Source organism: Pelobates fuscus, chromosome 3, assembly GCF_036172605.1.
Source record: "Pelobates fuscus isolate aPelFus1 chromosome 3, aPelFus1.pri, whole genome shotgun sequence".
In the NCBI taxonomy this organism is placed as follows: Eukaryota; Metazoa; Chordata; class Amphibia; order Anura; family Pelobatidae; genus Pelobates; species Pelobates fuscus.
This window is the reverse complement of record NC_086319.1, coordinates 94,524,146-94,551,893: the sequence shown is the minus strand read 5'-3', so window position 1 is coordinate 94,551,893 and position 27,748 is coordinate 94,524,146. Positions and strand designations below refer to the sequence as shown.

At 42.1% G+C, this 27,748-nt stretch overlaps 1 protein-coding gene across 1 annotated transcript in view; it reads right to left on the bottom strand.

Annotated features, from left to right (window-relative positions):
- Positions 1 to 669: 669 nt before the first annotated feature.
- Positions 670 to 27,748, bottom strand: part of CREBRF (CREB3 regulatory factor) — a 43,555-nt gene continuing 16,476 nt past the window's right edge. Inside the window, exons 2-9 of the mRNA XM_063445231.1 lie at positions 20,512 to 20,701; positions 17,991 to 18,110; positions 14,936 to 16,031; positions 14,064 to 14,258; positions 7,281 to 7,470; positions 4,691 to 4,764; positions 3,315 to 3,437; positions 670 to 2,657 (exon numbers count right to left, since the gene is read on the bottom strand). Of these exons, the coding sequence (XP_063301301.1) occupies positions 2,542 to 2,657; positions 3,315 to 3,437; positions 4,691 to 4,764; positions 7,281 to 7,470; positions 14,064 to 14,258; positions 14,936 to 16,031; positions 17,991 to 18,110; positions 20,512 to 20,622 (2,025 nt within the window). The 5' untranslated portion in view covers positions 20,623 to 20,701 and the 3' untranslated portion in view covers positions 670 to 2,541. The remainder of the gene's footprint in view (positions 2,658 to 3,314; positions 3,438 to 4,690; positions 4,765 to 7,280; positions 7,471 to 14,063; positions 14,259 to 14,935; positions 16,032 to 17,990; positions 18,111 to 20,511; positions 20,702 to 27,748) is intronic.

Sequence of the window (27,748 nt, the reverse complement as noted above, 5' to 3'; positions counted from 1 at the left end):
ACTTTACAAAGCACTCACTAAATAAATTATTTTTTATTAAAGAGTAAGGCACTACAAAAGGTCAACAATCTGTCTTTTTGGCATTACTTACGTACCTTCTTAAGCAAAAAAAAAAAAAAAAGATACATATTTATACTGCTCTGGAACACTCACAAGCTACTTTTGGTCAAAATGGGGAAACAACATAACTTAAATAAATAAAAAAATAATATATATTTTTTGGGGGTATACAAATATACAGGATTGCCTACACACACAAATAAATTATTATATATTCATAGATATGTAGGCAAGTGCAATCCTGTATATTTGTATACCCAACTTCAAAAGAAACAGACCATATATTACCCATGAGGATCTACATTCCAAAACCATGAAATATGCCATTTATTAAAGCCTATAAATGACAACACAATGTTTTGCATGGTTTTAAAGAAATAACCACTTAAGCAGCTTTGCTTGAATGTCTTCCTCTCAAACAGAATAGAAGTCAAACCTAGAATTACTAAATGCAGGATAAAACAAAATTCACCTCTATTAACAAAACACAAAAATAAAAATCAAGTTGCTAACATTTGAAGAAGCAATTCTTGCAGAACTGGTACAAAAATATAAAATCTATCTTTTTTGTTTTTTCAGTTTTTTTTTTCTTTTTTTCCCCCCCTATTTTTCCTTTTTTTTTTCTTTTGCTTTAACATTCTAAATTATTTTAACTTTTAAATTGAACCATGCTTTTTGTGATCAAGAAAAAAAAAAAAAAATATTGGCAAATTAAGTATTGGAATTTCTATAGCACTCTCACTTGCTCAATATCTCCAGGTGCATGTTACAGTAGCAAAAATATAGATATTTTATATATATTTGTATCTTCCTTTTTTTTTCATAACCAAAACATCACGTTTATACACCTCCTGGTCTAAATGGGAATAAATCAGATTCTGGAAGTTAATTCAATTATATTATTGAAATCTAGCAGCTCAACCTATTTTCCAAATATCTGAAAATCAATATTATACATAGAATACAAAAAAATGTTTTATCTATAGGAATGCATGAAGAGATTATATCTCCTCACACATAATGATGACACAAATATACATCTACAGATAAATTACCTACAGAGGGAAATTACATCTCTTACACACAATATTGTGAATGCACCATCCACATATAAGTATACATGCTTCTAAAATTGGACCACTACTAAATAAAAAAAAAAAAAAAATATTCACAGTTCAGTATTCCTCTCTAGAATTCTGCTGACCTTGAGGTTAATATATATATATATATATATTTATATGTATATAATTGTTTACATTCATTACAGTATGTTATAAGCTGTGCAAATCTTTTCTTTGACTGGCAGTCTGCCACCTCAATGTGTTTGTCTTTGGTACAAAACAAAAAAAAATACAAATAAAAAATAATGTGCAAATTTGTCATCTTTTTTTTCCCCAGTTTCATTCTCGGCTAAAAAGTACCGAAGGGGAAAAAAAGTTCAAAATAAAGTAAAATAAATAAATGAAAAATATAGAAGAAGACCTTGCGGCTTTAAAAGTTCAAGAGCCACCATGTGTGTGTTTAAAAAAAATAATAATTTTTTTTAAACTTTTTTTTTTTTATCTATACAATTCACAGACTCTGTGGCACGTATCTACATTTTCAAACATATTCCTATATACAACTGGAGAAGAGAAAAAAAAAAATGTCACAAGGTGTTTGAACATTTTCATTAACCTCATATTTACTTACTATACTACATATTTGAGCTCACTACACTACGATTGTATTTTAAAATTATTTTTTTGTATTTTTGTTCTACGTTTTAAAAGCATACAAAACCAATTTTTAACGGCTTAAGCTTTAGAAGGGTTTCCAACTCTGCAAATTACAAGGCACAAAGATAAGTCATCATATTTGTACTTGCGACAAACATTTCTAGAAATCGCAAGATTTTACACCACGAGTGGTACCCTCAGTGCTTGCTGTGGCAACAGATTTTTTTTTTTTAAATAGATTAAATGACATTCAGTCCACTAGCACAAAACTAAACCAAAAAGGGTGCCTTTTGTGGAGAGACGAGAAAATGTAATCTGTTGTGTGGCTTTATCACACTAATTTGTGCTCTAAGCATCCACTGGCTAATTTGGGCATTAGCTCAAAAACTAAACAAATCTAAAAGAAATCAGTGTCTGATTCTTAAACAAAACACAGACATTACAAGACACTTTTTTGTTTTGCCTATTTCTTTTGCACATTTAGCTTCAATATACAGAAACTCTATGGCAAGCATAGAATTACTGATAGTCTTACTAAATAAACTCAAATTCACCAATAACCAGGAATTGTTATGAAACATTTTCATGCATTGAGTCCTCTATTTACAGGTTTCTTTTTGCTTAATTTCTGAAAACTACAAAGCCTGTTTACAAGAAAGAAAAAAAAGGAACCCTAGCAACTGGATATACATGCAAAAACTAAGTGAAATTTACACTGTAGATACAGAAGATGTTAGAGGATGCCACTTGTTATGAAGGGTCATCACACCTTGGAAGTGGGTATGCGCAGCCCAACTAGTCCACCAGTTGGATTTCCTTCAGACGTTTTCTCCAAAACTTGGTTTACAAATTCTGACGTCTTGCAAGCAACTGGCGACACTATATGAAAAGAAAATAAATAATTACAAATTCTACTAAAGAAACAAGTTTGTCTACTCCACCTAAATTATAATCTCAAAAAAACAAAAAAACACACGAACCATTGCTAAAATATTAGTCAATTTGGCATTAGCAATCAGAAGTTGTACCACCTTCTATTATGTAGTGGGTGGATCTGGATGCACCGATATCCACGCAGTGGTTCCATTGGGACCACTTTCTGGAATCCCCAGAATTTTGTATCTCAGATAGAGGATATGCATATGTTCACATGTTACATTGTACCAAAAAATTGCTCTCACACACCCTCTCAACTGTCTCCATTGAGTCCAAATCACTATTACATACCTGTAGTAATTAACTTGATCAACCCATGATAACCCACCAGAGCTGCCAATACAGCAGTCTAGAACACTTTTGGGTTGCTTATATAATTTTTCACTCCTCCAGAGAGAGAGAGACAAAAAGTGGGCTAAACATACATGATCCGCAGCTCTAAAGCACAGCCCAGTTTACTATATAAATATATCTACATAAAAACACACACACACACACACACACAAACAATATACCTCCCCACCCCCCATTCTTTCAATTATTTATTGCACAAAACTTTGTCAGATACATTACAAGAGAGGAGAATACATGGAAACATACCAAGTGTATCTTTAATCAACATATCTAATTTCTGCTCCATGCTGGCTGACCACTCTTCCCAAGGAATCTGTATTCGTGTCATGATCTCTTGCTTAATTGAATTGATCACAAATAGCAAGTTGTCTGCATAAAAAAAACAAAGGATCTTTTATATATCGGCACTGCAAATAAAAAATGTCATTTAAAAAAAAAAAAAAAAAAAACTCTGAATCTGACAATTATCTAATTAGCTGCTTTAACATATGACAATGGTAGGTAACAGTTGCATTGGAGAAGAAAGAAAATGATATAACAAATTGTAATGACATACTCTCTACTTGTTTTGTCTGGTTTATAACCATGTATTTGGAAACCTCTGACACTACTACAGCATTACACTCATTCCTGCTGCTTCCACCCTATATGTCCTCCATTCTACTTGCTGTTATATAATTTCCATTTCCCACCGCAATAAAAAAAAAAACGTATTTTTCCTATAGAGTATATAGTTCCTTATAAACTGACAGATTAAATTTGTACCGGTCTGAAGTTCTTGGAGATGTCTGCATCCATCTACCTTCCATCAAATGGCTTCTGCACTGTTACTTTATACTTGAATAGTATAGGACTACTGTATGTATAACAAAGAAGGTATACTTGTACTGTGTCCGTCACCTATTAAAGGGACACTATAGTCACCAGAACGACTACAGCTTATTGCATTTGTTCTGGTGAGTAGAATCAGTCCATTTTTGCAATGAACACTGTTTTTTAAGAGAAAAGTCAGTGTTAACACTATAGCTGACATAATCAGAAGTGGTGATTTGAGCCAATCACAATGTGAGCCAATCACAAACTTCAGATTATATCAGCCAAGCAGACAGATCAGAGGCAGACTGGAATAAAGGTAAGATTAAACTATAGTTAGGGGGCTAAATAGTGATTTTAACACTACAAGGCCAGGAATACATGTTTGTGTTCCTGACCCTATAGTGTTCTGTTAAGTCTATTATATTTTAACAGTTAAAGTCAGCAAGTAGATAAGGTAACACATATAAATACAAAATGTGTGTTTTGCAATTTCCAGAAATAGGTTGAGTGTAAATATGTTCACTGCAGGGTGTTTGTATTTTTCATTTGCAAAATCAAGAAAACATTTGGTCATGGTGCCAAAATAGTTTTATTAAAAATTCAACTTTCATGACCAAAATTACTTATCTGATTTTGAAAAAGCATGTATGAAATTTAATCCATGTATTGTGCTAACAGATTTGCCAATTTGTCAATAAATATAAATATTTGAGAATGCTAGATATCTCTTTTCATACAAATAAATGCATTTAAAAAAAAAAAAAGAAAGAAAGAAAAAGTATGGATACCACAAATACATCACTCACCGTATTCAGTATTTAGCCCCCATAGCTTTACTTTGTTTGCTTCGTATTGAGCCTTCTTCTTCAGACGACAAGCCCTACATAAGAAAAAATATGGGGGGAAAATGTGAGACATGCAATTCATAGTAGAATACTTCACTTGAAAAAAAAAAACAAAAATCGTACAGAGTAGTATGTAAACTGTAAATTGTAGTGAATGGAAATTCAAATATCACCATTTTTTAAAAATGCTAATTAAAGGGGAAAGAAAATAAGCAATTTGGCTATATTAAAGGAACACAATCATGTATTCCTGACCCTATAGTGTTAAAACCATCGTCTAGCCCCTCTTGACCCTTCTTGCCTCCCTAAATGTAGTAAAATTTTACTCACATCTGCAGCGGCTGGCTCTGGTCTGCCTCCTGTCTGCCGACATCACCAGATGTGGTGTCCTGAGCCAATCACAATGCTTCCCCAAAGGATTGGCTGAGAATGAAGGAGGCAGATGAAGGACAGAGCCAGCACAAGTCAAACACAGCCCTGGCCAATCGAGATCTCCTCATAGAGATGAATTGAATCAATGCATCTCTATGGAGAAAGTTTGGAGGGTGGAGACACTGAATTGCAGTGTTGCTCATCGTGCAGCACTGTTCTCAGGAAGCACCTCTTGCAGCCATCTGAGGCATGGCCAGTGGAGTTATTAGGCTGTAATGTAAACACTGCATTTTCTCTGACAAGACAGTGTTTACAGCAGAAAGCCTGAAGTAAATGATGATACTCACCAGGACAAATGCAATAAGCTGTAGTTGTTCTGGTGACTACAGTGGCCCTCTAACCTAAATTTTGCCATTCAGATTTCAACTCACTATAATTCAAAGCATAAAAACCCCTATTCGTAATGAAAAGTTGTGGAAGTATCTATATGGGGAGAACAAACATCCCCCCATTTCACATTGAGAAGGAGGCTCTATGTGTGCGGAAGCCACGGCATATACCGCACACATAGGAGTACCACTCAAACCTGACATTCCAAAGTGCTTGTTCATATCATATACTCCATGACAGTGCACATATGGGCCTCCACACGCATCCACCTGACCAAACCTGACACACACGCAATTACGCTCACAAGTCACACATAACTACAAAAATGGAACCAACTAGCAATCACACAATCACACACTTGGAGTATCCCAGGGGTAGTCGCAACAACCATCTAACTTGTTACCAACACACCCACCCCGGGTATGTCGCCACACCTGCTGTTTTCATTTAAAAAATATGCTACGAAATTAACTGTTATTACCACATTGGCTGTTAAAATTTCTGTGGAACAAAATGTTGCACTCCTGTACTAATATTTTATGCGGATTAAAAAAAAAAAAAAAGAATTAAAAAAAAAAAAATACATTTTAAAAAAATAATAAAAAGGCACGTCCGCTAAGAAGTAAACCTGTCATAATTGACCTTATAAAGACAACAGTTCCTAAATAAATTAATATGCCATTCACGATAAACATACATTATCAAGTTATTCATGAAAGTGAGAATTGTTAGGAATTTAATGTGAATTCCAAATTAAATGGCAAAATAACTAAACTGAAAGAATGACTGACTCTGAGAATTTCTCCCGCTTGGCTTTTTGGCCTAAATTTTAAATTCATTTTGAATTCCCAACAATTCTCATATTAGTATAAATGACCTTGTATATATCTAATTGCCTTAAGAGCTCTTCGGTTAAAACGGTCTCTACGCTGCTGCCACCACCACAATACAGAGCTCCCAGTGCCCCTGATGAAAACACTTCTCCAAGCAAACACCTCACTCCCAATGATGACATGCTAATTTTAATGGCAGCCAATAGATGTCACGCTAGGCATTCCTTTCCTATATTCTTTTAGCAATGTACGTGCTTGTCAGATGAATACCACAGTCAGCAACAGCAGGGACCTTACTTTTAAAGTAGATTGATTTAAAAATCTATCCATTTTCTAGTAATTCTACAAACACATTTAAATTACAAGGTCTTCCTTTAAGGTGTGATCAGGTTAAACTGACTGAAAACTAGCAAACTATAATTCTGTACTTTGTAGTTTTAATGAGAAAGGATGTTTATTAATTAGGAGCAGGTGGAAATCAGCTCCTTTTAAATCTAAGTTGTAATACAACAGAGCATATGGTTTAACCAGAAATCAAGGCAAAATGCCCATACTTCGCAAATTTGAATTTGATCATGTTTTTTTTCCCCCTTCTACTAATATATATATATATATGTTTTTTTTGTTTGTTTGGTTTTTTAAATTATGTTCTCCGTACAGGCAGCAGTACAAATTAACAAAATAAAAGCATACTACTAGACAAATGGAGCAGAGATTAGGTACCACTGTTCTGCGTTTTTTTACAATATGAGGAAGGTAATCAAAAAAGAGAGAAAGATAAGAGAGAAAATCATAAGATTACAAAAAAGCTGCTGTGGTTTTTATTATTTTAAACCCTAATGTTCCCTTGAAATTTCATCAGATTGGAAACTAGATCCATAGCATTACTGTAGTAGCAGAAATGCTAAGGTGGTGGTGTAAAAGCATTCCACCACAGCAAAGAGTGTGCTAGTTACCTGGAAGCCAGCTTGTTTTTCTCTTTACGAGAGCGGGGCCTGGCTGTAAGTGGAAGTTCAGATACCGGTGTCAGGTCACTTATCACCTTGTTAAGTTTGCGCAGTTCTCCTCCTATCTGTAATAGCTTTCTAGGGTTAGGGGTTAGATCCTCAACGTCAGTCCTGCGAGATTTCTTAGCTGTGTATTTTCCTGTTAAAAACCAAAAAGACAACAACTAAGTAATGTTAACATCTAAGCATGTTGCATCACTTTCTTTTATTCTGATCATAAAAAAAAAAAAAAAAGGGTTTATATTGAACACATGCTTCATGCTCCTGTGTGCAGAGATATAGGGTGACAAAATCCACTACTTTTGAGAAAGTTTTTTTTTTTTGTGTGCATGCTGTTCCCTTAATTTGTATTTCATAATAAATGTTGGTCTTTACATTAGAATAACTAATAGCATAGGCAATCTTCAGCACTCTAGATGTTGTGGACTACATCTACTATAATGCTCTTACAGCCACAACGCTGGCAACGCATCTTGGGAAATGTAGTCCACAATATCTGAAGTTCCAAAGGCATAGGCTATTACCTTTAAGTTATTAATTGCAAATAGCAATTAAGCAGCTTCACCCGACTGTTCTTCCCACTTCACTTCTTTTCTTCTCAACCTGGAGAGACATTATACTGCTTTGTGCTCGCTTTAAAGCATAACTTTATACCTCTTCCACTAGACATCCCATCCTCTTTCCTATTGTATAAAAAAATAATTTCTTGACCCAGCTTCTCCCATATACCCACCCTCTTTATCTCAAAGCTTTCTGAATGACTTATTTTTCACAACTTTTTCTCCTTGATTCTCATTAATATGGTTTCCGCTTCCTGTATTCTACTGAAAACTACTCTATAACTAATAACATAAATGATTGAATCAAAGCAAAATCTAAAAGGCCACTATGCTGACCTAATTCTTGAAGACCTCTTTTTTGATGATCATACTTTCCTTCTCCAAACCCTTCACAGCCTTGATTTTCATAAACTGCCCTCTCTTAATTCTCATTTGCTTTCTCCCAAAATCTGTCAGCATCTGAAAACACCCTCCTCCTTTTGACATGTCCCAGACAGTGACTTAAGGCTTTGATCTTGCCCCCTTTCATTTTCCCTTTCATTTTCCCTCTATATTGACTATTTTGGTAAACTAACTAGTTAACTTTGATTACAGTGTATGCCAATGACATCATATATAGTCCTTCTCCCCATTCTTGCGCACACCCTTCTTGAACATGTAATAAACTACCTCTCTTCTGACTTCAACTGGATTTCTTCCCACTTTCCAAACTAAAGATTTTCAAAACCTAACCTTTAAACGACCCTACTTTTTAAGGTACTTTTCTCTACCTGGAAGTCAATGGTACACCGTAGTTATTTTTTATTTTTTTTTTTAAATGTTTTATTTGTGTCAGCAGGTCCCAAGAGACATATCACGATCTACAATAGCATGGGCACCATTCAGTAGCGTAGGTAGCATGACGTGTGGGTATGCTCTCGGGCTAGCAGGCCCACAATATTGCCGGACACGCAGGTCCCTTATCATTTCTTGAGTTACAGCTATGGTTTTTGAATTCACCAATTCTTCCTGTTTACCAAGGCGTTAACCTGATCATGGGCGTTGGGGCGGGAGGCTTTCCAGTCTCTATTCAGTCCCTCTGTTGCTGTTTGTGTGTCAGAGTAATTCAGTCAGATGTTGGTGTTTGTCTGTTTATGGTAGTGTTAGTATGTGTGGGCTTGATTTCTCATTTCGTTGCGTGCCCGCAGTCCTATCAGAAGATGTCATGTCTGTTCCATCGGCATATCTTAACGTTTGTTTCATGTCTCCTTACTACTTAGCCTTTTCCCTTGTCCTGTGACGTTATGTAGTGAAAGCTTTTTATTTTCTTTCTTTATTTTCTTCTTTGTCATGTGCCTAGATTCATACATGTACATATAGAGTTATGTTGTCTCGTTTTTGATTTTTAGTTTGTTTGCTATTATGTCTGTGGTCGCTCAGCATGTGTTTCTTGTGCGTGTTGCTTCTTTGTGTGCTCCATGGTTGCTATGTTTGTTATGTGTCCTCCATTTTGGAGTTCGTGTCTCTCTGTTCTGTTCGTGATTCATATCAGCTTCTAGTGTAAGTGTCTCCCTGTTCTCCTCATTCCTTCATGTTATGTGTGTGTGGAGGCCTTCTCTCCTTGGGGATAGGGAGGAGGGGTGGGGGGGAGGGTGTCTATCCCTCCCCGTGGCGCGTCCTAGCCCCCTCCTGTGCTCATTCCGGCTCTCCCGGTTGGGTGCACTCTTACTGTGTCATGTCTTAAGCGATGTATAATATCCAGGGTGTCCATAATTCTGTGTTTTTCCTCCTTGCCCATTGTTTCTGCTATTTTGGCTTCTGCCCTTCTTAGGTCTTCTACTTTATTCTTCCATTGTTCTATTGTGGGTATAATGTTCTTCCCTCCAGTGCAGTGGGATTAGGGATTTAGCCGCATTTAGCAGGTGTCTCAGGATTGACTTTTTGTAAGAAGGCATGGGTCGTTCCGTGTGGTGTATGAGGGCCGCTCCCATTGTCAGGTCTGTAGGTTCTCCTAGGATGCGTCCTATTTCCTGTTCAATGTTCTCCCAGTATGGTTTAATTTTATCGCAATCCCACCAGATGTGTTTCAGGGTTCCGGGGCCGTCTCCGCATCTCCAGCAGATGTTCGGAATAGTTGGTGCGTAGCGGTTTATCAGGGAGGGAGTGCGATACCAGTGCGTGAGAAGCTTATAGTTTACCTCCTGGTAGTGGGAGCTAGCGGAGCTTTTGTGTTGCAGTGTTAGGATCTTTTCCCACTGGGTGTCCGCAAAGGATTCCCCCGTCCATTCCTCCCACTGCCTTTTGTATAGGGTGTTTTCTGTTCTATGTCCTGTCAGTATGCTTTGATATATCATGGAGACCCTCCCTTCAGTCTCTGTTGGCTGAGTGCATAGGTTCTCGAACCACGTGAGGTCCCTGTGTATTTTGGCTCTATGTGGTAGATTGTGGTAGTAGTGAGTCAGTTGGGCGTAATGGAATTGGTGCATTAGTGTGTGTGGTCTCTCTTCCAGTATGTCTCGCAGTGGTTTCACTCCCGTGTTGCTTAGAGTCGCATATATAGGTATGTATCCGTCTCGGTGCTCCATCGGCGGGAGGCTGTCTCCTAGGTTGGGGTTGTACGTGATCGGTATCAGCGGGCTGGGTTTGGGTGAGATCTGTTGTCCTTTCCTCAACACGTTCCAGTGTCTCAGGGTGTGTGTGAGTGGGGAGTCCTCTCCCAATATTATGTGTGCGTCTGCCTCTCTGTGCTAAATCAGTGTGTGCAGTCTTTTCTCGGTGGATTCCCTCCAGAGCGTTACCCATCTTCTGTCGGGTGTGTCCGTGTGAAGTTCCTTGAGTCTCTGCAGTACCGTGGCCTGGTGATATTTTCTAATGTCGGGTAGGGCTAATCCTCCCCAGCTTCTTGGTAGGCAGAGCTTATCAAAGCCTATGTGGGCCTTCTCCCCTCTCCAAATATATTGTGTGATTGCTGTTTTGAGTGTCCTGAAAAATGACTGTGGCATCAGCTGTGGGGCTGTGTGAAATATGTAGAGTAGCCTAGGTAAAACATTCATTTTTATCACTGCAATCCTCCCCAGCCAAGATATGTGGGGGTAATGCCATCGTTTGAGGTCCCCGAGTATGGTCTTCAGTAGGGGTATGTGGTTTTGGGCGTAGATGTCCTTTGCCTCTCGTGTGACCCACAGCCCGAGATATTTCATTCGGTCTGGGCACCAGTGGAAAGGATATTGCCTTTTGATCTGAGCGCATTCTTCCTCAGGGACGGTGACGTTTAAGATTTCACATTTCGTTAAGTTCAATTTGAGTCCAGACAAACGTCCATATGTTTCGAATTCCGACATTAACTGTGTGGTGGAGGCTAGTGGAGGCACTTTGTGTTTGTGTGTTCTGTGTCTAAAGCCCATTATCCTTCCATTTTTCCTGATGCGGTCTAGGAGCGGCTCCAGAGTGAGGGCGAACACTAGGGGTGACAGCGGGCAACCCTGTCTCGTGCTGTTCTTGATGTTGAAGCCGTCTGTGAGTGCCCCCATTTACTCGAACCCTGGCAGTCGGTTGGCTGTAGAGTGCTGTGATCCATGTAAGCATGCCATTTCCAATGGCTGTCGCGCGTAGTGTCTCCGTCATGAAGTGCCAGTCTACTCTGTCAAAGGCTTTTTCAGCGTCTGTCGACAGCAGTAGTAGCTGCGTTCCCATTTTCTTTGATAGGTGTTGTATGGCAAATAACCGTAGGGTGTTGTCCCTGGCCTCTCGGCCAGGTATGAAGCCCGTCTGGTCTGGGTGTACTAGTCTAGCCATGTGTCTTTGTAGTCTTGTAGCCAGGACCTTCGAGAACAGCTTGACGTCTGCATTGAGGAGTGAGATTGGGCGTAGTTTCCGACCTGTTCGGTGTTCTTGCTCGGTTTCGGGATCACCGCTATTGTTGCGGCCAGAGTCTCCCTGTGGAAGGCTGTGCCTTCCCTCAGGCTGTTCAGGGCTCTGGTGAGGTGTGGTACGAGGGCGTGTTCGAATTTCTTAAGGTATTCCACCGGGAAGCCGTCTGGACCCGGTGCTTTCCCTGTTTTCGCTTCTTTCAGTGCTAGTCGGATTTCCCCTTCGGTGATTGGAGCTTCGAGTTCCTCTGCTTCTTCCGGTGTGAGGACTTTCGGTTGGAAATTCCTCAGGTATTCTGCCACGTCTCTCTGTTTTGCGGCCCTTGGTAAATCTCCTTCGTCCTCAATTGTATTGTACAATTTAGTGTAAAAGCTTTTAAATTTAAATTTGCGATTTCTTCCGGAAATTGTGTGGTCCGGTTGTGCGTGGTTCGTATTGCGTGTACCTGTGCCCTGCCCTGTGTGCCTCTCAGCATCTGTGCTAAGAGTTTGCCTCCCTTGTTGGCGTGTATATAGAAGAAAGCGCGTGAACGCTGTATTGTTCTTGCATGTCTGCGCTCGAGAATCCCTGCCAGCTGCTTTCTGGTCGCGATCAGGGTCCTGTAGGTTTGTTCTTGTTGATCCAGTTTGTGTGCCGTTTCCAAATCTGAGATTTGTTGTGCTAGCTCCCTGATTTGCTGACCGGCCTCCTTCTTGCGTTGGGTGGCCATGCGGATAAGGTGGCCCCTGATCACGTTTTTATGTGCTTCCCATATCGACATGGGCGTGTTGTTCTCCTCAAAGTACTGGTTTACGTGTTCTGCGATCTTCTCCTTCGTCTTCGCGTCCGCCAGCAAGGAGTCGTTTAGCCGCCAAGCCGTTTTAGTCAGTCTGAACAGGGGTGAAGCCATGGTTGCCTGTGCCGCGCTGTGGTCCGACCATGTCGTGGTGAGGATAGCTGTTTTCTGTACGTACATGAGTCCCTCTTGTTGCACCAAGATATAATCAATTCTGGAGTATCTGTCATGGACAGTGGAGTAGAACGTGTAGTCCCTTCCCTCTGGATTGAATGCTCTCCACGTATCCACCAGCCTCAGGTCTCTGAGGGTTTTGTGCACTGTCTTTAGTGCCCCTGTTGGTACACTGCTATGGCCCCTGGAGGTGTCCACCCTAGGATCCAGTGGGATATTAAGATCGCCTCCCAGTACAAGGGTGCCCTCCGTGAATCAGGATAACTTCGTCAGTGATCTCCTGAGGAAGCTGGCTTGGCCACTGTTGGGTGTGTATACCGTAGCGAAGGTATACCTTCCGCGCTCTCTCACCCTTGACGAAGAGGAACCTACCTCCCGCATCCGATAGCGTGTCCGTTAGCTTGAATTGTAGGTGTGATGCCAGAAGGATTGCCGTTCCTGCTTTACGTGCTGTTGGGTGGTTACTATAGTAATTCATTGGATATGTTTTATCTTTGAGTAGTTTGTTTGTATCTGGTCTGAGGTGCGTTTCTTGGAGCGTTGCCACCGACACATGTTGTTGTTTGAGACTGCGCAGGAGGTGCAACCTTTTTTCCGGAATGTTAAGTCCTCTACAATTTTGGGAGTGCACCACTAAGGGTGACGGTGAATACGCCATTCGTGTTCCCTACGTTACCGAATGGGTCAGCCCCACACCGTAGTTATTGCATTGCCCATTAAAATTGGTCTCACCTTTACATAACATGTTTAGATTTTAGTTGTTTAGATTTTAGTTTTTAGTTTTTTTTTTACACAAGGTGTCATTTCTTCACTACACACCTTCTCAGTTTGATCTGCCAGTGACTCTCTCTTTTCCTCGCTTACCTGTATTGCTAATTGCCTAGAGGGTATCCTAATGGCACCTCCATTCCTACCTCATCCAATCAAACTTTCCCCTAGTCTGCGGAACGTTTGATCACCCTCAGTATTCTTAACTCCTTGAATTTACCTATCCCTCTCATTTAATATAAATGAGAGGGATAGGTAATTGTTTTTTTTTTGTGTGTGTGGTCAGGGCAAAAAAAAGCCATACTTGCCCCTAAGTTCCTAAAGCTAAGCTGGTTGAAGTGTGCCGCATTAACAAAGATTCCTTTAAACTTTGGATAACATTTCAGATTTATACTGCACTTGAGTTTCGCAAGTACTTAAAAAACAAACAAAACAAAAAAACATTATAGGTATTGACTTATATAAAGATAACACATAACAGTATTTACAGACAACAGTTTACAGCTAAAAGGAAAGATAGTTATGAATAACGACTGTATGTGATACAAATTTAGCACATGCAAACAACTTGTGTATCCCAACAATAGGTTTAGCTACAGTAACTACCGTGATGCAAGCCATTCTTCTGGTACATGTTGCTCGGCAAAGTATCTCTGTTCCACTCAGAGGGTCTTAGTAGTCCTTCCTGAAGAGAAGGCATGAGCTGTTCACTGTATTCCCAGAAGTACCGTCTTTTTCCTCTTTTCCTTGTGGACACAGCAGTAACACCTTTCAGATCCTCCACAGAATCATTCTCATAGCCTTAAAATTAAATAAACAAAGGCCAGCATTTTTAACAGTGATGTACAATGGTAAAATTGCACAAACACAAACTGATTGACTGCCACTAGAGGTGTTTTTAGGCATTAATGAACACATTTTCATAGAAAATAACATCTACAGTAGTTGTTCTGGTGACTATAATGTCCTTTTAATTCTCAACAATATATGGAAACATTATTTCTAATGGCATGTTTCTCCTTTATGTAAAGGAGTAATGATGCACAATGTACGTCCAAAATGCAACTTCACTCATGTCTGCACTGACCAAAGATAAGATATGGTAAATTTTCAATGTGAATGCACAGCTTAAAATCAAAGATATAAATAACAGTTAGATTAGTACACAAAAATAACTACATAAAAATGCTACGGGCTTCAGCAGATCACTCACGTACTTTAAATTTAAAGGCTACATAGACTACAAATTGAAACCCACTAAATAATGTCTCTTAGATGCATAAACTGTTATAAAGCTATAACAAAATTGCTGGTAAATTGAAAGAGAAAATAAAATAAAGAAACCAAATAATTTTGATGGAAATTACCTATTTAAATATTATTTTATTTAAGGTAAACATTATTCCTTCTAGTATGTTAATGGCAATTTAATAATAATAAAAAAAAATGTAAAAAAAGAATTTTGATTAATAAAATACCTGGTTCAGAAAAGGTATCACTAATATCATCCTTATCATCCTCATAGTCTTCTTCTTCCTCCTCCTCCTCCTCCTCCTCTTCCTCCTCATCATCGTCATTGTCAGATAATTCATGCTCACTACCAAATCCTTCATCATGATCTTCTTCGTCCAATTCCACATCTTCCTCATCATCATCATGCTGTGGGCTCTCGGTCTTGACTGCTGATTCAGTAACTTCCTCACAGACAAAAAGGGAGTAGTTGTGCTCCTCTTTCTTTTGTGAAGGATCAGAAACAGAGGCACCTAAAGCAACACTCTCCTCACTAACACCAATTGTGGTCACACTTGGTTGCGGGCAAAAAAGTTTTTGAGTCTCTTTGAAAGGCAGGATGGCACAACTCCTACGACCCAAAGAGGGCTCACCGCTTGCCCTCTCCTGCTTCTTGGCCATAGCTCCACAAAAACATGTATTTTCCTTGGCTGCATCAGTTGTAATAACTGTAGCGGACGGCCGATTAGGAAGTACAGAACTGATCTTTACCTTGGCTTTTTTCACATAGTCTTTGCACTCTCCATGAATGTTGACCTTCTCTTCACATGAAACATTAGTCTTTGCTACCATCTGGGTGCTCGCTGCAGGCTTGGCAGTCTTTTGTAAGCACTCAACTAATGGCACATCTACATGGGTGGTCTTGGATGAACACACTGGAGCAGTGGCCCTCCCAGACGTAATTTTCTTTCCTGGTAAAATGGTAACCTTGGGACACAAGAAGCCATCTGTATAGTAAAGAGAATCTGCAACAGACTGTGAGTCCTCACTATTAAGTTGAGCAAGAGTAGGCGTTTTGCTGATCACCTCCTCATCCTGATAGGGACTGGAGAAGTCATCAAGTCCAAGGTAATCCACTTCTTTGGTTCCCCATATGTCACAACTTGCCAGCTTTGTATACTTAGTCAAGTCCTCGCAATACGTATCCCATTGCTCCCAGTTAGAACATAATGGTGGATTGCTCTCCAGGATATCTGTGAAGGAATCCAAGGTTGCCAAGTCTTTGCAGTCCTCCAGTGTCAAGAAATTTTCAGTTGGACTCTGCTGGTAGCCCAATTCTCTTTCCTGAAAGAAGAAGAAAATAAATAAAATACTGTTGATAACGATCCATTCAAACTTAATTAGCATGAGTAACATTTTAAAGTAACATTATGCACAATACCTACTACAGATCATTATAGTGTTTAAGTTATAATGAATCTTTCAGTCAAACAAGAGTGTGACAAAAACTAGAGCTCTCTCCAGCACTCAAAGCCTACAATTCTGCAGCCGCTCAAATATTCATGTAGTTGAACTCCTTTGTTATATGTCCAAAGCCATCCAGCCCTGGATAGCTACTACAGACTCAGAGTGCAAGGGGAAATTTAGCTCACAAACTGGCAGTCTATCACTGTCACCAAAAGTTGGATAAATGTGGACATAGAACGCAGAAGGGTTATGTTTTTGGTGGCCTTGAGAGCACAAGTTTTTGTCAAACTGCTTGAAAACTGGTAAACAGAAAAAAAAGGGATGACTCTCAAAATCTCCCTGCATTATAACTATTACAATTTATCATGGTTATGGTCCTCAGTATGCTCCCCTTAATAGGATATAAATATTAATATATCAAAGGATAAAGGAAAAAAAAAAGAATGCAGTCCAGGAGCCCGGATGCAAGTCATGGGCTCGTGGGCTGCACCCCTGTGACCACCTGTAATGGAGCTCCTAAAGTGAGGGCATAACCCTCCAAAAACGTAAATGTAAATTTAAAGATATAGTGTCCCACTGAGGGAGACTAAAAATAGGGGCTCCACTAGCGTAAGAAAGAGAGGGAGAGAGGAAAGGAAACCATGCCTTTAATGAATCTAAGGATATGAATGAAATGCAAGCAAGTATATTAATATACTGCCCAAAACATGAATAATATGCAAGTTTACAAAGTGATCCACAATGTCCTTACAGATCAGAAACCATACATAATATATATATATTTTATTATTATTATTATTTTTTGGTATAGATTCTCTTTTCTCTATCTATTTGCAGTTGAGTCTATTCTGCATTTCTATACTATGTTCTCATGATTTAAAGAGATATGACACCTATTAGACATTTAATGGTAAAGCATCTCCTGGTTTGTTTTGCTCTAGCCATCAGCCACTTAGCTAGCTCCTGGAGTCTACACTTGTTCAGAGTGGTGTTTTATATAATATATATATATATACACACATATACACACACACACACACACACACACACACACACACACACACACACACACACATATATATATATAGACACACACACACCTGCCAAGGATGGGGTACATTGATGGCAGGCTCATGCAATGTATGATCATATACTGTAACTAAATCCCTATTACATTCTGTGATACTTGAAGTTGCGGTATGGTGAATGAGCGTGTTCACTGGAACGAAAATACACACACCCCATTGTGAGACTCTTATGCTTTAATCTGTATGATTAGGGGCCTACATATACATTTATCACTTCACTGTGTGTAGAGGCCCTTGTATTCAATGTCTGAACTGTATGCAATATGATGGAGGCATGACTGTTTCTTAACAGTTTTCTTTCAGTATCAACGTTTAACATCTTATCAGCTTTCATGGCCTTTCAAATTAGCGCATGTATTCCACCCCATCATGTATGGAAAGCATTCTGAAATAGTAAAGGAGTATGCATAAAATGTATGTCAATTACACTAATTCACTAAACAGGGATTAATCACTAAACGTAACAGAAAATTGCAAATTAAAGGCCAAAATTCTGAACCTTGAAAACAACGGAGCTAGACAATTTGGGCTAACAACATACATCCAAGAGTAGGCTTCGTATTAAACATTATTATTTAGAAAACATAAAAGCATCAGACATTTGTGAACTAAATTGTATTGCTAAAATATTGCCAATGCAATGCTGCCCTTTTAGATTGTATTTATTTCGGCTGTTGTGCAACTACGTATGCTAGTCATGTAAAAAACAAAAACAAATGGGATACATAAAATAAAAAAGTAGGCTTACCAGTTCATACATGAAATCTGAGCTATTTGCCAGTAAGTCAGTGCTCATTAACGTCTGCTCTGCAAATGCAGGGCTCCGAAAGGCATCTCCGAAAGGAGGATCCATTCCGCTGACACTGGGCTACAAGAAAAGGACAGCGTTAAATCTTCACATGCTGGTGCATTATAAATAGAAATAATAATAAGAATAATAACTGAATTACTATATTATATGAGTGGGGTTTCCATACGTGTCACAGAACAATCCCGCTTCCAGGTCATTATAATAAAAGGTCGATTACATGCACAGATTTATAAGCGGATTTGAGTAGGGCCTTCCTTACCTCTTGTTTCTGTTACATTATGTATGAAAACTACTTGCTGTCAAATATTACCATTCTATATTTATAAAGTGCTACGGCATATGTTAGCACAATAAAAATGCTAATAATAATAATAATAATAATAATAATCATAATATTCTTTAAAAAATAAATAAATGCAGAGCCTAACCATGTTAACTTTCATCAATGTATCTTCCAGAGATGTAGAAGATCTTATAAGCACAACTTGCTGAAGTGGTCTTTTAAGCTTATTGGTACTTTCAAACATGAACTTTATTATACAATAAGGAATGTCTTTAAGGAGGTGAAAAAAATGCAATAATTTACGTTCAAGTGAAAAAAGTTTTACTTAAAGGGAAACTCCAGTGCCAGGAAAACGATCAGTTTTCCTGGCACTGGAGGGTCGCTCTCCCTCCCACCCCCCAATCCCCAGTTGCTGAAGGAGTGAAAACCCCTTCAGTGACTTACCAGAGGCAGCGACAGGTCCCACGTCGCTGCTTCCTCCTCCCCCGCCGCTCCTCCTTCTGCTTACGTCGGCCGGTGGGCGAGACTGATCTCGCCGGCCGGCCGAGGAGACCTAATGCGCGGCAATGCCGCGCATGCGCATTAGCGCACCCCATAGGAAAGCATTGAAAATGAATTTCAATGCTTCCCTATGGGGAATAGAGCGATGCTGCAGGTCCTCACACAGCGTGAGGACGTCCAGCGACGCTCTAGCACAGAAAACCTCTAGTGGCTGTCTAATAGACAGCCACTAGGGGAGGAGTTAACCCTGCAAGGTAATTATTGCAGTTTAAAAAAACTGCAATAATTACAGTTGCAGGGTTAAGGGTAGTGGGAGTTGGCACCCAGACCACTCCAATGAGCAGAAGTGGTCTGGGTGCCTGGAGTGTCCCTTTAAAGTTTATGTATAGGCCTATTTTTCTTAAATTGCCCCAGGAAGCCTGCATTTCAGAACAAGCAGTGCTACTGCCAATAGTCTATTGTAACTGTGCACTTAGTGGTGTGTGACCATGATATAAAGTAAAGCCGTGTTCTGATTGGATTAAAAACATTACATATTGTATTCTGTGAGAACCACTCACCATGGAACAATCACAATGGAAACATATTATGATCCTGTGTTCCATCAAAATTCCCTACCCGTGAAAATCCCCTACCCTCGTCACTTCCGGGGAGGGGAATCAGCTGGATCCTGTGCTGCACATGCATGTTAGCACTCCTGCTACTCCTCCACAGCAAGGTCCTGGAAGGTAAGTAAAAATAGTTTTACACTTTCATTATAGTTAGTGCATTCACTAAGCTTAGGACATGGGACATTTAGGGTTAATGTTAGGGTTCAAATTAGGGTTAGGATTAGGGACTTGTTCACATTTAGTGATATTTGACAATAGGGGAATATCACTAAATAGTGATTTCTCACACTTTATTTTACCCCTTACCCCAAGGGTTAGGGTAAGAATAGAGAGTGAGAGAGGTTAGAATCACTTACCTAACCCTAATTTGAACCCTCACTTAACCCTAAATGTCCCGTGTGCCTAAGCTTAGTGAATGCACCAACTATAATGAAAGTGTAAAACTAGTTTTACTTACCTTCCAGGACCTGGCTGTGGAGGAGTAGCAGGAGTGCTAGCACGCATGTGCAGCACAGGATCCCTCACCGGAAGTAACGAGGGTAGGGGAATTTGATAGAACACCTGCTCTCGCTTCACATCTCAAGCTTGGGCTTTAATTTATAAAGAGCAATTTTTGTGCAAGTTTTCACATTGGAAAAATAGTTCTGATACCAAACGTGTCAGCTATGTTTTTGTTTTTTTATTTCGGTGTTCTTCTGTTGTTATCAATATCTACTTATTCTATAACCTTTATATTCATAATTCAATATCTCCCAGTTTGCTACTTAATATAATTAATATTAAAGGGGGAATATCAATAATTGCACCCAGAGAGCTTTTCCACTACCAAGAAACTCACGACACTCCAGAAATTGAGCCCACAGCCTGCAGAGCTCAAACTCTTGGTTTTGGCAATAAAAGCTTGAAATCCAGATTAGAAATAAAGAAGTCGTTTTCTCACAAGTGATTACTGCACAACATATTATTATAATAAACAGATTTTAGATAGACATGAGGTTGAAAAGGGGTTGTGCAATTTTTTACAAAATATTATAAGAAAAAATAAAAACCATAAAGTATTTACCTGAGGCATTTCAAAGCCCAAGTCTTCCAGAACCAACTCTAAATTACTTGTTTGCTTTTCGCTGGACCTCCTTTCCAGCCTGTGTTTATTAGTGGCAAGAAAATTATACATGCAATCAGGTGTTGCTGTCGCCCAGTTGTAGAAAACAGGAGTTAAAGATGTCCCATCCAAGGCTTATCTCAGATAGGGCCTAGAAAAACATAATATAATATAATATAATATATAGTATATAAGAACTATACAAACGAAATCATAGCAAAATACTACACAAGTACAAAAATTGCTGCAGCTGCCCCATTGACATAACCATCTATGTAACAACAGAAAATTGGCTTAAAGGGACACTATAGTCACCAGAACAACTACAGCTTATTGAATTTGTTCTGGTGAGTAGAATCATTACCTTCAGGCTTTTTGCTGTAAACACTGTCTTTTCAGAGAAAATGCAGTGTTTACATTACAGCCTAGTGATAACTTCACTGGCCACTCCTTAGATGGCTGCCTAAAATGCATCCAAACATTCAGTATCTCCTCCCTCTGCATGCAGACACTGAACTTTCCTCATACAGATTCATTAATTAAATTCATCTCTATGAGGAGATGTTGATTGGCCAGGGCTGTGTTTGAATCATGCTGGCTCTGCCCCTGATCTGCCTCAGCCAATCCTATGGGGAAGCAATGTGATTGGATCAGGACACCACTTCTAATGATGTCAGCAGACTGCTTGTTTTTCTGAGTTTAATAGCATGCAGAGTTACAGCTTCAGGCTTGAATACAGTAAGATTTTGCTATATTTATGGAGGCATGAGGGGCTAGATGGTGGTGTTAACACTATAGGGTCAGGAATACAGGTTTATGTTCCTGACCCTTTAAGAACAATTCAAAGATCTAACTGAAAAGCAAAAAAAAAAAACCAAAAGAAAAAATAATAAAGCGAATAACTCATCTGATTTAGAGCACATTACCCTTTAAAAGTAAATGAATCCGAATGAAAATGTGATTATTTTTACATCCTATGATTAACTTTTTATTTTAAAACTATTCTCATGAATAACCAGTACAGAATGATTTGGGGATAGTTATTTCCATGGGTGTCTTAAAAAGGGATATACCAAGTACCATAAACACCTATGCTTCTCACAGTAGTTATGGTGCAATGAACACCACTTCCCCTGTCTCTCTGCTTTGGATACACCTAAAGGACATATACAAAAAAAAATGTGGTTTTATGTCCACCAACCAGCCCCACTATCACGTTGCTGAATGATTTCAATAAAGTATTACTATATTGCCTCTAAACTTGTACAAGTATGTATGACATGCAACACACAACTTCATATATTTTATAAGCTCACAAGCTAATGAATGAAGCTTCTTAGTTAGCCAATATCTATGCAGCACTGGTGTACAGAATCAAAAAAGAGGATTGCACTATAGCTTAAAAAATGAGTAAATGTCTCTTTAAGGCTAATTAGCATGCGAGTACAAGAGTAACTTTAGCACTGATAAAGCAAGGGCGCCGAGGGATGGGAAAAGGTCCAACTGAAGCAATTTTTTTAAGTAGCATTTTCATCACAGTCACATATTACATATTCCTGTGCAATGGTCAGCTTAATTATAATGAGGGATTTTTTGGTTGCTAAATGTTGGAAACTAGGCCAAAGTCTGAATGGGATGAGGTAGGGCATTCCATAATTATGGGTCAGCAAGAGTTGAATGTGGGATTGCAATCAGATGATATGCAAAATTCATTGAGGAGAGAGAGAAGGAACCAGCATGACTTTTACTTGCTCTTTAGACATATACAATTTGTAAACAACTTTTTAGATGTGAACTAGTATTTTGAAAATGCAATCCCAAAGTATACAGGAAACCAGTGTGTGAAGATTATCAAAGAGTGAAATTTTGAGAACAGCAAAAAGTAAGGATGACACACCTGCACTCATAACTACGAGGCACTTATAGTATTGCTCAACAGTGGATTATAGTAATCAAGGTGGAATATAAAGAGTACATGAGCAAGTAATTTGATGGTATCTTGTTTTAGAAAGAGACAGACATTTTTAATATGAAAGCTGTAAGCTTGATGCCAAACCTAAAGGAGGCCAAAAAACTGAAAATCAAGAAAGGAGAGCAATTGCCCCCGACCACTAGCATGGGTAGGCTGGCAAGGGAATTGTGGGCTGATGCAGTGGGAGATGTGTTGGGATGTTTGCACAATTTGCAAGGTTAAGGCAGCAAGCAGGAATTGTGTTTGGCCGTTGCTAGTTAAGCACTATGTGGGTTCATGTAATGGCTGGTGACCTGTCCTCAATCTTCTCCAGGTCTTGGCTGGCCCATTGAGATATTCCCCAGTAGACTGAAATATGAGGCAGACAAAATTCAATGAGTATGTTCAATACAGTGATAATGACATTCATGTCACACTCTGCTTGTCACTGGAGGCAATTGAGTCTGTGGGAAACACAATCTTTACCTCTTAGGCACAGACAGATCTGTAAAGAATAAATACTGATTACCAGTAGGTGTATAGGCGCTTTCAAAGATTTTTTTTTAGTGGTGGGCATGTGTGTGTAAATAAGGTGTGTGAGGAGTGTCATACTGATGTAGGTTACCTGGGTATGATGGTACATCTTGCAACTCCAGAAGCTTTCAACTAATAGAGATCTATACATTCTATGCTCCACGTGAGTAGGACAATCCACAGAGAGATCTGTAAATTTTGGGTGCAAGAAAGGGCATTTTGCGCTTACACCCAAGCCAAAAGTTGCCAGTCCTCCCCTGCTTCTGACCAAGATAACATTTACTAAAGCTGTGCCAATCAAGCTTTTGAAAGAGTTTATTCACTAAACAAGGGTGGGGGCAGAGGGTTCCTATAGTGTTAGGAATACAACTTTGTATTCGTAACTACTGTATATATAGTGTTCCTTTAACACAAATGATACATATTAACCTGGGAGCACACAGTAGGTATGAAAGTTAAAAATAAAAATGCTCAAATACCCTGTTCATTAATATTTGTAAGAATGTACTGCCTCTTTCCCAAAGTTACAGCACAATGTGTAAATCTGATCTGTATGTGGCTTTAAAACCACATGAAATACATAAAAGTTTCCTGTGTAAAACCAGGCAAATGGATATAAAATTATGCACAAGCTATGAGCAGATCATCTTTGCCTTATTATTGGGTGTCATGTTTGCAAAAGCTATCAAAGTCTATTATGTAATCCAAAAAGACAAAAATCTACTGACTAGCCAGCTATGTCATCACCACAACAACTTATTGGGATAAGTGCCAAGATGCCAAAAAGGGAGACTCAGATATGCAGTGTCCATATACAAAATTAAATATCCTCATCTTAATGTGCTTTGACTCAGGAGGGACAAGTCTACCAGCACAATCCACCAGGTATTTCTCTTGTCAGTGGAATAGGCCAAGTAAGAAGACTTTCCATGGACCATCCTGGTGCACTTCTATAGTTCAACTTCATTCGAATACTCCGGCTATCTTCTGAAAGACTACCTTACAGTAAATTCTAATTTTGCTACTTTTGTTGATCACAATGTCATCTATTCTTAGGATTACCTAATGGGCTCATAAGAGACACAAGATACGGAACAATAACATGATATACCCTAGTAAAGTCAGAGTCTTTATTGTTACCTACAATCAGAACTCATCGAAGCGATTTTGTTTGATCAATAACAAACATAATCTGAAGGGGAAAAAAAATGATATGGTGTGACGGACCTCCTGGCACCCCGACCAGGTGCCTCCACTAATCGATGCTCCTAGTGCTCACCAAGTACTCCAAACACTCCAGACACCATCAGCACTGTAGTCCCCACTTCCAGCGTTACAACTTGGTTAGGGTCTCACTGTCCTCTACCCACCCTGGACCCAAGACCAGGATCCAGCTATATAACATTCCCCAGGGTAGATACAGCCTTTTCCCCCACACGTGAGATGAGACTATGTTAAGAGTAAGCAGGAACTCTTATTTGTAGCCACAACTGACCTTACATGCAAGTCCCCAAGCAAGGGCCCCCCCTGGACCTAAGAGTAAACCTCAGTAGAAACAAATACCCACTTACATTGGCTCTCAGATCCAGGACACTCCCATACATAATGAGACAATCCCTCCACTGTGCCTGGGAGATATCGTATTTATCGGCGTATAACACGCACTTTTTCTCCCTGAAAATGGGGAGGAAATCGTGGGTGCGTGTTATACGCCGATATCCAATAATTACTTACCTGTCTTGAAGCGTGGGCCGGTGTTTAGCGCGCACCGCGGTACTGGAACTTCAATTTCAGGTTCCGGTTTCCGGCGGGACTGAAAGGAAGTGTGCACACTTGTGCACACTTCCTTTCAGTCCCGCCGGAAACCGGAACCTGAAATTGAAGTTCCAGTACCGCGGTGCGCGCTGTGAAGCCGGCCCACGCTTCAAGACAGGTAAGTAATTATGGGACAAGGGAAAGTGCACTAGGGGACACTATGGGAGGAGGAGGGAACACTAGGGGGGATGAGGGGGCGGAACACTAGGGGGGATGAGGGGGCGGAACACTAGGGGGGATGAGGGGGCGCAACACTAGGGGGGATGAGGGGGCGCAACACTAGGGGGGATGAGGGGGCGCAACACTAGGGGGGATGAGGGGGCGCAACACTAGGGGGGATGAGGGGGCGCAACACTAGGGGGGATGAGGGGGCGCAACACTAGGGGGGATGAGGGGGCGCAACACTAGGGGGGATGAGGGGGCGCAACACTAGGGGGGATGAGGGGGCGCAACACTAGGGGGGATGAGGGGGCGCAACACTAGGGGGGATGAGGGGGCGCAACACTAGGGGGGATGAGGGGGCGCAACACTAGGGGGGATGAGGGGGCGCAACACTAGGGGGGATGAGGGGGCGCAACACTAGGGGGGATGAGGGGGCGCAACACTAGGGGGGATGAGGGGGCGCAACACTAGGGGGGATGAGGGGGCGCAACACTAGGGGGGATGAGGGGGCGCAACACTAGGGGGATGAGGGGGCGCAACACTAGGGGGGATGAGGGGGCGCAACACTAGGGGGGATGAGGGGGCGCAACACTAGGGGGATGAGGGGGCGCAACACTAGGGGGGATGAGGGGGCGCAACACTAGGGGGATGAGGGGGCGCAACACTAGGGGGATGAGGGGGCGCAACACTAGGGGGGATGAGGGGGCGCAACACTAGGGGGATGAGGGGGCGCAACACTAGGGGGATGAGGGGGCGCAACACTAGGGGGATGAGGGGGCGCAACACTAGGGGGGATGAGGGGGCGCAACACTAGGGGGGATGAGGGGGCGCAACACTAGGGGGGATGAGGGGGCGCAACACTAGGGGGGATGAGGGGGCGCAACACTAGGGGGGATGAGGGGGCGCAACACTAGGGGGATGAGGGGGCGCAACACTAGGGGGATGAGGGGGCGCAACACTAGGGGGGATGAGGGGGCGCAACACTAGGGGGGATGAGGGGGCGCAACACTAGGGGGGATGAGGGGGCGCAACACTAGGGGGATGAGGGGGCGCAACACTAGGGGGGATGAGGGGGCGCAACACTAGGGGGATGAGGGGGCGCAACACTAGGGGGATGAGGGGGCGCAACACTAGGGGGGATGAGGGGGCGCAACACTAGGGGGGATGAGGGGGCGCAACACTAGGGGGGATGAGGGGGCGCAACACTAGGGGGATGAGGGGGCGCAACACTAGGGGGATGAGGGGGCGCAACACTAGGGGGATGAGGGGGCGCAACACTAGGGGGATGAGGGGGCGCAACACTAGGGGGGATGAGGGGGCGCAACACTAGGGGGGATGAGGGGGCGCAACACTAGGGGGGATGAGGGGGCGCAACACTAGGGGGGATGAGGGGGCGCAACACTAGGGGGGATGAGGGGGCGCAACACTAGGGGGGATGAGGGGGCGCAACACTAGGGGGATGAGGGGGCGCAACACTAGGGGGGATGAGGGGGCGCAACACTAGGGGGGATGAGGGGGCGCAACACTAGGGGGATGAGGGGGCGCAACACTAGGGGGATGAGGGGGCGCAACACTAGGGGGATGAGGGGGCGCAACACTAGGGGGATGAGGGGGCGCAACACTAGGGGGGATGAGGGGGCGCAACACTAGGGGGATGAGGGGGCGCAACACTAGGGGGGATGAGGGGGCGCAACACTAGGGGGGATGAGGGGGCGCAACACTAGGGGGGATGAGGGGGCGCAACACTAGGGGGGATGAGGGGGCGCAACACTAGGGGGGATGAGGGGGCGCAACACTAGGGGGGATGAGGGGGCGCAACACTAGGGGGGATGAGGGGGCGCAACACTAGGGGGATGAGGGGGCGCAACACTAGGGGGGATGAGGGGGCGCAACACTAGGGGGGATGAGGGGGCGCAACACTAGGGGGGATGAGGGGGCGCAACACTAGGGGGATGAGGGGGCGCAACACTAGGGGGATGAGGGGGCGCAACACTAGGGGGATGAGGGGGCGCAACACTAGGGGGGATGAGGGGGCGCAACACTAGGGGGGATGAGGGGGCGCAACACTAGGGGGGATGAGGGGGCGCAACACTAGGGGGGATGAGGGGGCGCAACACTAGGGGGATGAGGGGGCGCAACACTAGGGGGATGAGGGGGCGCAACACTAGGGGGATGAGGGGGCGCAACACTAGGGGGATGAGGGGGCGCAACACTAGGGGGATGAGGGGGCGCAACACTAGGGGGGATGAGGGGGCGCAACACTAGGGGGGATGAGGGGGCGCAACACTAGGGGGGATGAGGGGGCGCAACACTAGGGGGGATGAGGGGGCGCAACACTAGGGGGGATGAGGGGGCGCAACACTAGGGGGGATGAGGGGGCGCAACACTAGGGGGGATGAGGGGGCGCAACACTAGGGGGGATGAGGGGGCGCAACACTAGGGGGATGAGGGGGCGCAACACTAGGGGGATGAGGGGGCGCAACACTAGGGGGATGAGGGGGCGCAACACTAGGGGGGATGAGGGGGCGCAACACTAGGGGGGATGAGGGGGCGCAACACTAGGGGGGATGAGGGGGCGCAACACTAGGGGGATGAGGGGGCGCAACACTAGGGGGGATGAGGGGGCGCAACACTAGGGGGGATGAGGGGGCGCAACACTAGGGGGGATGAGGGGGCGCAACACTAGGGGGGATGAGGGGGCGCAACACTAGGGGGGATGAGGGGGCGCAACACTAG